Raw genomic sequence first — 15,979 nt, 5'->3', positions numbered from 1 at the left:
GCCTGCCCACGAACAAGCTGTTCTTGTTTACGACCCCCGTCCCAAGGGAACAGTGACTGCTCATCCTTACATGTGATCCGAGAGGGTTGGTCTTTCAGGCCTGGAGGAAACTCAAGCTTCGCCAGCCACTTGGCACCGGAATGCTCAGCTGGTCTCCTCCTGGGGCTCATGTGACCAGGGCCCAGCTATAAATATCAGAGGGGCCTCAGACCAAGGCAGAGTTTGGGCGCCAGGAGAGGAAGGCAAAGAGGCTCTGGGCGGGTATTCTGTAACAAAGACCCCCAGGTCTGCTTAGAGCAAGGCAGGTGAAGGAGGCAGCCAGGTGGGTCCCCACGTCTGTCTCCAGGACAACATGGATTATAAGTCGAGCCTGATCCAGGATGGAAACCCCATGGAGAACCTGGAGAAGCAGCTGATCTGCCCCATCTGCCTGGAGATGTTTACCAAGCCGGTGGTCATCTTGCCGTGCCAGCACAACCTCTGCCGGAAGTGTGCCAACGACATCTTCCAGGTCAGTGCTGGGCCTGGCATAGGACTGGGGCTCCAGGCAGCTACTCAGTCTTCCTGTGATGAAAGCTAAAAGAAAACTTCTCTCTTAGTCCGGAACCCTTCCAAACTGGACTTGTTTTTTTCCCCCTCTGAAGTGAACCCCTGCCGAAGTCTCTGGAAGGGGTCGACGGGGCTGGGGAGGCGGCTCTGGCTGACCCATTCCTTCTCCATGACGCACTTCTCCCCTCCCCACCCTGCCTGCAGCTACCCCACCCTGTCCTGAGCACCACAGTTGACTCTCCAATCAGGAGTCAAATGCTTCAAGTGATAAGTGGGAGAGGCAGGCAGAAAGGAGAGAGAAACCAGACCCCAGGGGCTGGAGCCAGCTCCGCAGTGGCAGGGGGCCCAGATCTTTAGGAGGAGGGTGGCTGAGAGGCACCCTCTCAGCATCTTCCCCTTGAAACTGTTTGCTATAATGGGGAGCAGGAGGGGCTTCATCTCCTTAAGAAAAGAATGGGAGTGGGTGTCCATCCTGGCTAGGAGACAGGCCTCAAAGTTCCCCAGAAGCACTTTACAGAATGGTCTCTATCTTTTCTTTAAAACGCAATTCTAGGAGCTGGCTGTAATTTCATGCCCATTTCATGAATGGACAAACGGAGGCTTGGTGAGAAAAGGTTGCTCACCGAAGTCATTCCAAGAATTACTGTGACTTGACCCTTGGTCTGCTGATCTCCAAACCTGTTGATTCCTTAGTTGATTCTCAGGTGCTCCCTGTGTAAGTGGGCTGGCTCTCTCATATTAGGAAAGAAAGTGAAGTCGCTCAGTTGTGACCGACTCTTTGCAACCCCATGGACGGTAGCCTGCCAGGCTCCTCCATCCATGGGATTTTCCAGGCAAGAGTACTGGAGTGGGTTGCCATTTCTTTCTCCAGGGGATCTTCCCAACCCAGGGATCGAACCCGGGTCTCCCGTGCTACAGGCAGACGCTTTACCAGTCTGAGCCAAGGGGAAGGTTTAAGTCATGTGGTTTGATGAGAATGGTGGTGGTGATCAATGGGGAAGACAGTTGGAGGTCAGAAAGGGAAGGAGCCAAGGAGGGAGCCCAGGCCTCACCTCCGCCCCTGTCGCCAGCAGGCTGCCAATCCCTACTGGACCGGCCGGGTTGGCTCCGCGGCCATGTCTGGAGGCCGTTTCCGCTGCCCTTCCTGCCGCCACGAGGTGATCATGGACCGCCACGGAGTGTACGGCCTGCAGCGGAATCTGCTGGTGGAGAACATCATTGACATCTACAAACAGGAGTGCTCCAGGTCAGTGCTCCCTCCGCGGGGAGGCCATCCCCCTGCCCCTGCCCATCCTGGGCGTCCAGCGCTTCAGGGCCCCATCCTCCTTCACCTACTCTGGATCCAGTCCCCTAGCTGGAAGAGATATGCCAGTTAGTCCAGGCAGCCATCTCCCTTAGGCATGAACAGAGGCTCATCTTATCCCCCAGCCCTGGCTTTCGGTGTCATCCAGTGAATGGCAGGGGACCCAGACATTAGGCTGTCCTCCTGGAAGATACTGAGACCAAAATCAGGGGACAGATGAGATGTGAGAGGGAGAGTGAGGGAGAGGGAGCCACTGGGGCCAGTTAAGTGGCCCTGATGAGCGGAGAAAGCGCCCAGTGAGAACAAAGCCAGTTTCTCTATAATGATAACAGCAGTGCCAAACACCAGGAATGCTTCCTGCTGCTGCTTCACAGCAGTTTTTTATGGATTAGCATGGCTTTCATCATCCCTGTTTCATGGAGGAGGAGGCTGAGGCTCAAAGAGGTAAAATCACTTACCCAGAGTTTCGCAGCTGAGAATTGCTGGGACCCAGCCCAACCCATCTAGCTCCAACTCTCCCTGTTTGTGAAATAGCCACTCATTCTTGGGCAGAATTTGTGCCTAGTGGAGGTTGTGCTGTGTTGGGGAGAGATAAAGCTACCAAGCAGATCTTTACTGATCAGCATGTCCTGACAAGAGGCTGCTGACCTCATGGCCCTTGCAGTCCCAAGGCCTCACCAAATACGTGCTTGTGGGCAGCGTCCTGTGCCCCCAAAAGTCGACAGACTAGTCCTTGTTTGAGAAAGCTCTAACCAGAGCACTGTGTCTGCTACTCTGACTCTGTTACTCATGCACGGTAGGGTCTTGGGTGAGTCTCTGGGCCTCTATTTCCTCTGTCTCCAGAAACGGACAGTAAGATTTGCTATCATGACTATCAAATAGGATGTTGATGGGAAGTGCTCAAGATGGCAAGTATTTACTGAGCATCCACTGTGTGCAGCGCTGCACTAAGCATTTTCCATGCATTATCCCCGTTTTAATTCTCACAGTAATCCTTTGAGCCATTTTTACCCTCATTTTCTGATGAGAAAATGGAGACTCAGAGGTTTGTCCGAGGCCACTCAGCTAGCGAGTGGTGAAGCTGAGAGGGAGCCTGTCTGACTGACTCCATGGTGAACATTCTTAACTGCTACTGCCTCTCATGTTGCCAGAGTTCAACACTACAAAAATGCGATTATGTTGTTGATCATGATCATAATAAAATCAATATTGCACCAAAATAATAGAGTCAACCTAGAAAGAGGAAGTTGTGTTTGAACCCTCCCAGGCCTTTCACCAGAACTGAATGATGACGATAGTTATTGAGGTTCTGCCCCATGTAGCTTGGGGGTGAGACCAGGGCCCAGAGAGGTGAAATCACTTGTCCAAGGTCACCATGAGTAAGCGGCAGAACAGTGTGGACTTGAACCCTGATGCTGGTCCCTGGGGTTGGGAGGATGGGCATCTGGGATGACGGGGGACACAGGCACCAGACCACAGGATCGTGCCTCACCTCTGCACCTGCAGTCACCCCAGAGCTCCCTTCCCAGAGGGCAGAGACAGGTAGTAAAGGGAGAGCCCTGCTGGCATGGGGGACCCTGGGAAGACAAGTCTGAAAAGGAGCTTATTTAAGCTCTTGAGGGGACAGTAATGCCCTGGGTGTGATCAATCATGCAGGGCTGTTTGGAGTTGAGGCACTGACATGTTGGGGGATAGTCACCATTTATGACCTGCCTGCCATCGCTCAGTGGTAAAGAATCTGCTTGTCAATGCAGGAGACACAGGAGATATGGGTTCTATCCCTGGGTTGGAAAGATCTCCTGGAGAAGGAAATGGGAACCCATTCCGGTATTCTTGACTGGAGAAATCCACAGACAGCGGAGCCTGGTGGGCTACAGTCCATGGGGTCGCAAAGAGTCAGACATGACTAAGTGACTGAGCACTCACACACACTGCTGTGTTAGGGGCTTGGAAATCAGAGATGATGTAGGCGTGCTGTTGACTCTAGATGAGTGTAGAGTTAGCCGGGCGGTAAAACCTAGACTCAAAAAATTGAATCTCAGGAAGTAACTGTGAGAGAACCATAGATAAAATGCCAGAGGCCCTAAGAGGAGAGAGACAAAGGGAGAAAGTCATCCTAAGAGTGTGTGTTTGGGAAGAAAGAGAAAGAAGCAACTCTGGATCCTGGAAAGACTATCAGGTTGGAAATTAAGGCTTGTGCTGGGCCACTGGATGGCCCTGGGCTGCCTCTGCTTTCGCTGAGTGACTTGGGGCACACATACCACCTCCTTCTCAGAGCCTTGGTACACCTTGCTTACTGATGTATTCTCTCCACCCGTATTCAGTCACCACCTGCTCTACGTCAGGCACTGTACATTGCAGATTTAGGGCTGAAGACAACAGGCAAGTTTCCCTGCTTTGACAGAGATTACAGTCTGGTGGATTAAATATAGAAGTCAGTGAGGCCATGAGTATAAATTGCTTTGTTGGAAGCCCAACCTGCTGTAACCAAGAGCCTGGGGACTATAATTAGAACAAATGAACCTTAGCCTCCCCTGCCCTGACTTGCTGGGCGACCTTGGGCAAGTCCATTCACCGTTCTGGGACCCAGTTTCCTCTTTTCCAGAACGTCTCAAAATGACTCTGGGATCCTACAACTTTTTCCAGGTCCTGCATTGGCCAGGCCTGGGCCAACTCCATCACTGGAGTTTGAATCCTAGTCTTGGTGTCATTGGCTTCCCTGGTTCTGGGCCCTCAGAGAATGAAAAGAAAAGGATTCAGGACAGACAACCTCTGAGAGCTCGGGTTGTAGATGTGGGTTGGGGGCGGGGGGTGGGGGGCTCCTGGGGCTGCAGGGGAAGACAGGGATTTGAAACCACACCTCATGACTGATGACTCTTCTCCACTTCAGCCGGCCGCTGCAGAAGGGCAGCCACCCCATGTGCAAGGAGCACGAAGATGAGAAAATCAACATCTACTGCCTCACGTGCGAGGTGCCCACCTGCTCCATGTGCAAGGTGTTCGGAGCCCACAAGGCCTGCGAGGTGGCCCCACTGCAGAGTGTCTTCCAGGGACAGAAGGTACTGGCCTGAGCGACTCCCACCCCCAGCCCGAGCCCGCTGGACAGATGATTCAGGATGCGGACTTGATCCCCGTAGATCTGCTGAGCCGGCCTTCCAGGAATAGTCCCCCGGAGGGACGTCCCGGGCCGTAGGGAGAACTGCCCTTGCCTTCCTTGGGGAGATGGCTGAGCTCATGAGTTATACTTAGAGCAGCTTGAGGGCACCTGGGTGCGGCCGCAAGGGAGAGACCAGATCCCAGGGCCAGGTCACCCGGGTCCTCTCAGGCCATGACTTCTATAACCCAGTGTGGTTTGGGCCCCTGCTGCCTCTTTCTGTGCTGGTCACCCCTCCCCAGATCCCCCTGCAGCAAGAGGCAGCCTTCTCTCTGGGTCCCTGGGCCTGTGAGAGCCCCACCACCCTGTACATGCGATAAGCTGCGGCTTCCCAGGTGACTCAGTGGTAAAGAATTCACCTACCAATGCAGGAGACACAGATTCAAACCCTGGGCTGGGAAGATCTCCTGGAGAAGGGAATGGCAACCCACTCCAGTACTCTTGCCTGGCAAATCCCATGGACAGAGGAGCCTGGTGAGTTACAGTCCATAGCATCGCAAAAGAGTCGGACATGACTTTTTGACTAAGCAACAACAACAACCCCTTTCTGTACTCTTTCCTCCCCTCCTTCCTCTCTTATCTTGATCTTTCTCTTCTAGAATTCTCCAACCTATTTTTTTTTTTTTTTTCTGGATCCCTTCATTCCTAGAAACAAGCCCCTCCTTGGCCAGCACATTGCTGTGCATTTGGGGCAACTCACTTCCCCTCTCTGTGCCTCCACTGTGATGTGAGGGATGCAGTGTCTCTCTGGTGTTCTCTGCTCTGGACCTGAGCTGCACCCCAGAAAGAGGCTCTTTCTAGCAGAGAGGGGAGTGAGGGTGCTGTGTTGCTGCCACTCCCATGAGGGTGGGCCCTGAGACTATTTTTGTCTCTCCTCTCCTGTTCCCCCACCATCCCTCCCATCTAGACCGAGCTGAGTAACTGTATCTCCATGCTGGTGGCAGGGAATGACCGTGTGCAGACCATCATCACTCAGCTAGAGGACTCCTGTCGAGTGACCAAGGTGAGGGGAAGCATAGCTGGGCCTGGGCATTCGAAGCTTCCCAGGGCAACCTGGTCTCTGGGGTGGCTTCCCCGTCGAGCCTGGGCCTGGAGTGTTCACACAGGGATGGTTGGGGAGGGAATGACTAGTCCATTTATTCATTCACTCACAAAAGCTTCTTGAGGATCACTGGGTACCAGGCTCTGCCAAAGATGCTGAGGATGGGGTGGCGAGGAAGACAGACCAGGTCCCTGACTTCAGGCAGTGTCCCCTTCAATCATTCCCAGCATTTATCCAGGAAGCTAGTAGTTCTTAGAGCATTGTTCTCCAGTGTGCTATACACTAAAGCTTCTCAGGCTTTAATGGGAAACTTGAAATCACCCTGAGATTTTGTTAGAATTCAAGTTCTGATTCAGTAGGTCTAGAAGGAGGCATGAGATTGTGCTTTTTTAACAAGCTCCCAGGATTTGCCCAAGTTGCTTGTCCATGGACCACACTCTGAGGAGCAAGACTGTAGAGGTAGAGGACTCTTTTCTATTCCTGCAAAAGCATCCATGATTTTTCATATACCCTTGAGGTGGGGACCTGGGAATGACATGGGGGGTTGGGAGTGATCAGTGTATTTCTGATGGATAGAGTTGTGTGAGTATAGGTTCAGAGAAGGAAGAAGGATGTTGTTATTATCCACGAGGGGCCCCCAGTCTAATGAGATGCTACTATTATACCCAGTTTACAGGTAAGAAAATGAAAATGTAGCGTCAGTGTTGGACAGCAGGGAGTCTCAATGTGGATACCATTGCCAGGGGTGGGGTGGGGCTGCTTCTCCACTTCTCTGGGGACCAAATGATGCAGAATTTCCCAAATCTGGTCTTGGTCCTAAAGTGGAGAAAGAGTGTGACTGGGGGCACACAGGAGGCCCACATATGTCATCCCACCTGACCCTAGAGTCTCCACTTTTGAGGAAAGGTGTAGTTTTCTCTACGACGCCAGCCTCCAAACATTGCTGGCAAACCCTAGCAAATGCTTTCTTCTGGCTAAGGCTTTGTTTCGTGTTCTGCAAAATGGGGGTGCAGTAAATCTCTCCCAGCTCTAGACTCTTCATTCCTAGCACACCCATCCCAGGAAGGAAGGGTAGGGGATAGGAAGGAGGACCTGCAGGATGTGACTCAGAGATCTCTGTCACCAGGAGAACAGTCACCAGGTGAAAGAAGAACTGAGCCAGAAGTTTGACACGCTGTACGCCATCCTGGACGAGAAGAAGAGCGAGCTGCTGCAGCGGATCACGCGCGAGCAGGAGGAGAAGCTCGGCTTCCTTGAGGCCCTCATCCAGCAGTACCGGGAGCAACTGGACAAGTCCACCAAGCTGGTGGAGACAGCCATCCAGTCTCTGGACGAGCCCGGTGGCGCCATCTTCCTCTTGGTGAGCAGTCCTGGGAGGGGGTGGGCACTTCAACTCAGCAGCTCCAAGGGGCAAGTTGGGCTCCATCACTGATCACCAAAGACTATGCCTTTGGGGAAGTTATTTCAAGCTCATTCATATTTAAAGACTCAGTCTCCTCATCTGTATGTGTTGTGCTGTGCTTAGTTTCTCAGTCGTGTCCAACTCTTTGTGACCCCATGGACTGTAGCCCGCCAGGCTCTTCTGTCCATGGGGATTCTCCAGGCAAGAATACTGGAGTGGATTGCCATGCCCTCCTCCAAGGGATTTTCACAACCCAGGGATTGAACCCAGGCCTCCTGCTTTGCAGGTGGATTCTTTACTATCTGAGCCACCAGGGAAGCCCAAGAATACTGGAGTGGGTAGCCTATCCTTTCGCCAGGGGAACTTCCTGACCCAGGAATCTAACCGGGGTCTCCTGCATTGCAGGCAGATTCTTTACCAGCTGAGCTACTCAGGAAGCCCCTGTCTGCATAGTGAGCATGTAACAATTTCTCCCTCCCTTCCTCTCAACTGATTTTATGAGGATCAAATAAAAGGATGCTTGTGAAATGGCTTTGCAAGCTACAAAATACAGTGCCCATGTGGAGACTATTAACTGAGCACCTGCTGTAGGCCAGTCGCTGAGATGGAGAGACAGATGAAAGAGACAGCCCTACCCTAGAAGAGCTGGTTGGGGGAAACATGAAGGGATCAGCTGTAAGATTTTGTAAGGAAGAGTTAAGTTCAATAAAAATTTCCTAAGCACATACTGTGGGCCAGGCTTTGTGCTAGACATAGGGTTTAAAAAGGTGATTAGAATATGATTCTCATCTTGGGGATTTCCGTGTTTAAGAGTGCTTAGATGAATACTCCTAGAATCCAAGCTTCCGGCCACAACGGGAGGGTCCTAGGATAATGACTAAGGCCTGCGCAGACCATGGACAGAGGGAAAATCCAAGTTCTGTTTGGCAAAGCTAGGCAAGGGGATGGCACCAAGTGTGCATCTGCAGTGCCTGGTCACCGGTTTTGCTGATTTCCTGGGGCTCCCCTTTCTGCAGTTCTAACCCTTTGCTCTTTCTCTCCCCCCACAGAGTGCCAAGCAGCTCATCAGAAGGTCAGTGTTTCCCCAGGGCTATGAGTCAAGGCTCTAGTTCCCCTCAGGGCCTCTGACATGTTCAGAAGGCCTCCTCCTTTGCATTAGTTCTGCTGGGAGGGTCTTCCCCTAGGCTACCTTTCCTAGCCTTTACATCCCTGCTGTCTTAGACATCTATTCTGCTTGTGACCCAAGGGAAAATACTCCACCCTCCAGGGAAGCCTCTGGGTGCAAGGCCTGGGTGTGGACACAAGCATGTGCCCTGGTGTAAGTTGGAGCTAAAACGCCTCCTTCCTTCTCTGGGAACAGAGATCTCACTGTGCCCTTCCCCCCTTTTCTCTCTGCCCCACAGCATCGTGGAAGCTTCCAAGGGTTGCCAGCTGGGGAAGATAGAGCAGGGCTTTGAAAACATGGACTACTTTACTTTGGACTTAGAGCACGTAGCTGACACCCTGAGGACCATCGACTTTGGGACAGGTAAGGGATTATTTCCCCTGCAAGTCAGCTTCCCTCCCACTGAGCCCCACATGGAGGCAGATACACTGCCAAACATACCCAGATATCCATCAGACTTGTACAGTCAACTTCTGGGTAAGCCCAGCTCAGTAAATTATGTATGGATCTGCTATAGGGAGGAACTTGGGGTGATAGAAACAGTAAGGCAACTTGGAATCAGGCAGTTCAGTTCAGTTCAGTTCAGTTCAGTCACTCAGTCGTGTCCGACTCTTTGCAACCCCATGGACTGCAGCACACCATGCTTCCCTGACCATTACCAAATCCCGGAGCTTGCTCAAACTCACGTCCATCAGGTTGGTGATGCCATCCAACCATCTCATCCTCTGTCGGCCCCTTCTCCTCCTGCCTTCAGTCTTTCCCAGCATCAGCGTCTTTTCCAATGAGTCATTTCTTCACATCAGGTGGCCAAAGTATTGGAGCTTCAGCTTCAGCATCAGTCCTTCCAATTAATATTCAGGGTGGATTTCCTTTAGGATCGCCTGGTTTGATCTCCTTGCTGTCCAAGGGACTCTGAAGAGTTCTCTCCAACACCACGGTTCAAAAGCATCAATTCTTCGGCACTCAGCCTTCTTTCTGGTCCAACTCTCACATCCATACATGACTACTAGAAAAACCATAGCTTTTAGACAGACTTTTGTTGGTAAAGTAATGTCTCTGCTTTTTAATATGCTGTCTAGGTTGGTCATAGCTTTTCTTCCAAGGAGCAAGCGTCTTTTAACTTCATAAAATCAGGCAGACCTAAGATCAAATCTGGTTCGGCTACTTCTATTTTTTTTTTAATTTATTTTTGGCTTCACTGGGTCTTCGTTGCTGTGTGCTGGCTTTCTCTAGTTATAGTGCATGAACTTTTCTTGTTTTGGAGCACAGGCTTAGTTATCCTCCCGCAGGTGGGCTCTTTCCAGACCAGGAATGGAACCCATGTTCCATGCATTGGCAGGTGGATTCTTAACTACGGAACCACCCAGTTCTGCCATTTTTTATCTTTCGTGGCATTTTGATGGTTCCCTCCACCTCACTGAGCTTCATTTCCTCACTTTAAACTTAGGTTACAAATAGGCCTACTGATAATGACCACCGAATGATGCTGTGCAGCAAATAAGACATTGATTCAGAGGCCTCTGTAAGGTACTAGACATATACTGCTGCTGCTAAGTCGCTTCAGTCGCGTCCGACTCTGTGCGACCCCATAGACGGCGGCCCACCAGGCTCCCCCGTCCCTGGGATTCTCCAGGCAAGAACACTGGAGTGGGTTGCCATTTCCTTCTCCAGTGTATCAAAGTGAAAAGTGAAAGTGAAGTCACTCAGTCATGTCCGACTCTTAGCGACCCCATGGACTGCAGCGCACCAGGCTCCTCCGTCCATGGGATTTTCCAGGCAAGAGTACTGGAGTGGGGTGCCATTGCCTTACTAGTTACTGCCTAAATCTAGTCTTAGCTTCAGCTTCCTACTGCTGTAAACTTGGATACTCAGGCACCTTAATTTATCTATATTCTGTCCTTGCTTCTGTCTGTGGTTACTTTTCCACAGAGTACCTATAATAATTGTAACAATATAGCCATAACAATAATAAAGGAAAAATAATAAGAAAGCACGAGGAACCAGATGGAGAACAAAGATGTTGATAGTTCGCTCAAGGTTTCACAGTTGAAAGGCAGCTAGTTAGCAACAAAGAGAGGGAGGGCAGATCCAGTTCTGTTGAATGTTGCCTTTGTGTGAGAGGTGATGCTCTGGTGGTCTGCTGAGAGTAAGAAAGAGGGGTAGGGGTCGTGTAGGGGCAGGGAAGAGCTGTGAATGGGCTTGCAAGAGAAAGAAAAGCTTCTTGGCACCTCCTGCGTCTGCTCGCCTGCAAGCTTTCAGAATCCGGAGTGCTAAATCCATTCTCAGAAGCCCAAATATACTCTATTCTTGGGTAAGGACGACATACATCCCAAAGCTGAGGTGTCAATGAAAGTGTTAGTCGCTCAGTCATGTCTGACTCTTTGCGACCCCATGGACTGTAGCCCACCAGGCTCCTCTGTCCATGGGATTATCCAGGCAAGAATACTGGAGGGGGTTGCCATTTTCTTCTCCAGGGGATCTTCCCGACCTGGGGATCAAACCTGGGTCTCTGGCATTGCAGACAGATTCTCTACTGTCTGAACCACCAGGGAAGTTGCCAGTCACCAGGGAGGTGTCAGTGGACTTGGGTAAATCCATGGCTGTAGATCATCTGGGCTTCCCACGTGGTGTTAACGAACTCGGCTGCTGATACAGGAGATGTAAGAGATGCCGGTTCGATCCCTGGGTTGGGAAGATCCCCTGGAGTCACCCTCCCTAAACTAAGATCTTCAAGAGTGGATCATACTGTGTGAGCAGTCTGACACTGTGAATACCTGCACTGCCTTCAGTAATCTCCCTGAGCCTCTCTGTGTCCTCACGGGTAAATGGAGAGTGTACCCATGGATACCATTCCTTGAGAACTTTCTGTGGCCTGGCCACTGAGCCCTGGACATGAACTCTGTTGTTTAATACAACAACTTTAAGAGGTAGTTCTTTTGTCATCTCCGTTTTGTAGTCAAGGCAATAAAACCAAGGAAAGGTGGGAGAATGGATCCATGACCACGTATGACTGAGTCCCTTTGCTGTCCACCTGAAACTATCACAGTGTTGTTAATCGGCTATACTCCAATATAAAATAAAAAATTTAAAAAAAAATCCAAGGAAAGGTGAGTGACTTGCAGGGGCCACATGGGCAGTAAGTGCAGGTTCCACCAAGGGTCATCTGGGGATTGTATGAGGCAATGAGTGTACAGTCCTTAGCACAAGTTAGCACTTGGCCCATAGTAAATTCTTAGCAAATGCTGCTATAAGTAGTTAATTGTAATAATGGTTTAAACCACCACCACCACAAAAAAAAAAAAAAATTCCTCGGGTTATACACAGATCCCAGTTGTCAGTTTGGAGGAATTAACTCTTTCAAGCCCTTCTCCAGATACTCTTGACAAATACTCTGAGTCTGTACTGACCCCTTCAGGGCACCCAAAGGCTCAAAGAAGCGGCTTGAGAGAGAGGGTGGGGAAGGGGCCTGTCCCCTGTGAGTAGAGCTTGAAGGCGAGACCCCAGGACGGGAAATTGAGCACAGAGCTTGCACCATAGTCACCATGTGGGGCTCAGTTTCAGGCAACTAACGAGCAGATGGCCCCTGAAGGGCTTCCCACCCTGTATCCATGGCCCTGTAGGCTAAGGAATGTGGGAAAACTGGACAAGGAGTGTGAGGCAAGCAGATTTCAAAGACTGAGCAGATACCTTCAGGATAAGGACTCTGACTCCTGAGGACCAAGGCATTTCCCTGTTTCCCAGGTAATGATGCTCTGTGTGCAGAGGCAGACAGTCTGCATATGCATTTCCAGGGTCTCCTCTGGTCACAGGCAGACCAGGGAAGAGATGCTGCTGCTACTGGAACAAAGGAGGTCTTGAGCCTCCCTGCCTTGGAGAGTGTTGGGGGAAAGAGGACCAAACCCATTGCCTCCTGGGCCCCTGAGGCACCAACATGGCCCTTTGATCCTGACTGGACAGTGAGAGATTTTATTTTGGGGGGCTCCAAAATCACTGCAGATAGTGACTACAGCCATGAAATTAAAAGATGCTTGCTCCTTGGAAGAAAAGCTATGACCAGCATAGACAGCATATTAAAAAGTAGAGACATTACTTTGCTGACAAAGATCTGTCCAGTTAAAGCTATGGTTTTTCCAGTAGTCGTGTATGGACGTGAGAGTTGGACTATAGAGAAAGCTGAGCGGCAAAGAATTGATGCTTTTGAACTCTGGTGTTGGAGAAAACTCTTGAGAGTCCCTTGGACAGCAGGAAGATCCAACCAGTCCATCCTAAAGGAAATCAGTCCTGAATATTCATTGGAAGGACTGATGTTGAAGCTGAAACTCTAATACTTTGGCCACCTGATGTGAAGAACTGACTCTGGAAAAGACCCTGATGCTGGGAAAGATTGGGGGCAGGAGGAGAAGGGGCCGACAGAGGAGTAGATGGTTGGATGGCATCACCGACTCAATGGACATGAGTTTGAACTGACTCTGGGGTTGGTGATGGACAGGGAAGTCTGGTGTGCTGCCGTCCATGGGGTTGCAAAAAGTCAGACACGATGGAGACACTGAACTGAACTGGGTGTCTCCAGCCTGGATCTCCTTTGAACCTCTCCTCTGAGACACCAGCCCAAACCTAAGGCAATTGTTCTTTGTCACACACAGATGAGGAAGAGGAGGAGTTCATTGAAGAAGAAGAAGATCATGAAGAGGAAGAGTCCACAGAGGGGAAGGAAGAAGGTGAGATACCCATCTACCTCCACTTTTTCATTCATTCAGTGACAACTTGAGAGCCCTACTGAGTGACACTGGGATGATGTTTCTACCCTTTTTAAGAGTTTTTAAGGCAAAATTAAAAAGAGATTTTAAGGTAAAATCCCATTCCCTTTTCTCTTAGAGAAGTCCCTCCAACTATTCATAATAAAGAGTTCTCACTTTACCTCTAAATGACCTTCCCAAATGGAAAGTGACACAGTATAACAGAAGTCATAGAGAGCACTCAGGCTTGGCTAAATATTTAAAATTTTAAAAATTAGTTGTCAGCATTTTTTTAAATTAGTCGTCTTTTTTAAAAAGGAGCTTTTGTTTTTTAAAAGAAGATTTCAATAAAGAATTTGGATTTTCATCTTGTGAAAATTTGGAAAGAGTGAACAGTGCTGGGGCTTCCCTGGTGGCTCAGTGGTAAAGAATCCGCCTGTAATGCAGGAGACATGGGTTTGATCCCTGGGTTGGGAAGATCCCCTGGAGAAGGAAATGGCAACCCACTCCAGCATTCTTACCTGGATAATACCATGGACAGCAGAGTCTGCTGAGCTATAGTCCATGAGGTCACAAAAGAGTTGGACATAACTGAGCAACTAACACTTTCATTTGTCAGCCGGCTATACTTTTTTGCATTGGATCTGCAATCCATAGCATTCAGGCAGCTAAATTCCATTTTGATTGTAAAAGGAAGAGGTCAGACAGGAATTAGCAGTCACTCAGTCATGTCTTGGAGAAGACAATGGCACCCCACTCCAGTACTCTTGCCTGGAAAATCCCATGGGCGGAGGAGCCTGGTAGCCTGCAGTCCATGGGGTCGCTAAGAGTCGGACTCAACTGAGCGACTTCACTTTCACTTTTCACTTTCATGCATTGGAGAAGGAAATGGCAACCCACTCCCGTGATCTTGCCTGGAGAATCCCAGGGACGGGGGAACCTGGTGGGCTGCCGTCTATGGGGTCGCACAGAGTCAGACACAACTGAAGCAATTTAGCAGCAGCAGCAGCAGCAGCAGCAGCAGTCATGTCTGACTCTTTGTGACCCCATGGACTGAAGTCTACCAGGCTTCTCTGTCCATGGGATTTTCCAGGCAAGAGTACTGGAGTGGGTTGCCATTTCCTTCTCCAGAGGATCTTCCCAACCCAGGGATCGAACCTAGGTCTCCCCCATTGTAGGCAGACGCTTTACCGTCTGAGCCATCAGGGAAGCCCAGACAGGAACTGGGGTTTGATAATTTTTTCCCCGCAGCTTGGTAAGCCCTGCGTCCTCCTGCGTTCCCATCTCACCTTGATTTTCTTTGTCTTTTTCTTTCAGGACACCAGTAAGGCGATGATGAGGGAGAGACCCTCTAGATGCAGAGAGACCGGGGAGGGTGGGGATGGGCCCAGCTGCCTTAGTGACAGGCCCAGGGTGGGAGGGGTCAGGGCCCCTGGCGGGGCAACGGGGAGGTGTGTCTTCTCTCTGCTCAGAGAGCAGGAACTAGGAGTAGGACCCCACCGCTGTGTCCAGCGTTGCGAACCAGAATTGGAAACGTGCTTGAAACAACCACACTGGATTCTTTTCTACGTTGGTGCAAAATGGAATATTTTGTACATTTTTTAAATGTGATTTTTGTATACTTGTATATGTATGCCAATTTGGTGCTTTTTGTAAAGGAACTTTTGTATGATAATGCCTGGTCATTGTGTGACTGGCGATTGTTATAAAGAAGGGAAGGAAGCCAGGTTGATACAGCTGCCCACTTCCTCTCCTTGGTGGGTTAGCACTCACAGGTCCAGGAAAGGATAATGTACTGTATTTCAGTGTCTATACCCCACATAAGGGACGGTGACCGAGTTTGTGTTATATGTTGTTTTAATAAATGCACAGCGCTTTCTTCCAAGCTGGGGTTTCATTCAGCCTTTTTTTTTTTTTTTTTCCCAGTGAGGAGAGTTCAGGGCAGACGGACAGAAGGCCTTCTAGGAAGTGTAGGGCAGGAAATAGACAGTAATGGCAAAAACCCAGGTTTCTATCCCACCAAACAAGTTGTCCTTCAAACTGGCATTTCCCAAGGAGAGCTCCTTGGGAAACTGGCCCTGACAGGACCCTTCAGAAAAGATTTCATTCAATGCCTTGTTCTCTGGTTCTCTAGAAAACACAGCCTGAGGCAAAGAGTGAATAGTGCAGCTACATTCCCAGGACAGTCAGAGTGAAGGGAAGTGGAAGCCAGGCAGGAAACAAGTGAAGTGAAAGTCGCTCAGTCACTTCCGACTCTTTGCGACCCCATGGGCTATACAGTCCATGGAATTCTCCAGGCCAGAATACTGGCGTGGGTAGCCTTTCCCTTCTCCAGGGGATCTTCCCAACCCAGGGATTGAACCCAGGTCTCCCGCATTGCAGGTGGATTCTTCACCAGCTGAGCCACTAGGGAGGAAAGCAAATATATAAAGTATCACGTTACCGAGCTGGCCACAGCTTCACCAAGAGACTGGCTGCTTGCTCAAGCATGGGAGATGCTTCTAGCAGGGCAGAAGGAATAATGTGCCTTGAACAGTTCATCAGTAGGAAGAAGGGGGAGACTTGCCTACTGGCTTCTTTCACCTCCCATCTCTTAGGATCGGAGTCTGCCTCCCACAGTGTCAATGC

At 50.2% G+C, this 15,979-nt stretch overlaps 1 protein-coding gene across 1 annotated transcript; it reads left to right on the top strand.

Moving 5' to 3' along the window:
- The first annotated feature begins 217 nt into the window (after nucleotides 1-217).
- TRIM63 (tripartite motif containing 63) lies at nucleotides 218-15,236 on the top strand. The gene is made up of 9 exons (XM_086329005.1): nucleotides 218-511; nucleotides 1,623-1,795; nucleotides 4,743-4,911; nucleotides 5,914-6,009; nucleotides 7,175-7,408; nucleotides 8,500-8,522; nucleotides 8,854-8,978; nucleotides 13,259-13,333; nucleotides 14,669-15,236. The coding sequence occupies exons 1-9, from the start codon at nucleotides 353-355 to the stop codon at nucleotides 14,677-14,679; spliced, it is 1,065 nt and encodes a 354-aa protein (XP_086185131.1). The 5' UTR covers nucleotides 218-352; the 3' UTR covers nucleotides 14,680-15,236.
- Nucleotides 15,237-15,979: the final 743 nt, after the last annotated feature.

Source organism: Bos grunniens, chromosome 2 (genome assembly GCF_055505025.1).
Source record: "Bos grunniens cultivar Pamir isolate PY7600 chromosome 2, Bosgru_T2T1.0, whole genome shotgun sequence".
Taxonomy (NCBI): Eukaryota; Metazoa; Chordata; class Mammalia; order Artiodactyla; family Bovidae; genus Bos; species Bos grunniens.
This window is presented reverse-complemented; position numbering and strand designations above follow the sequence as displayed.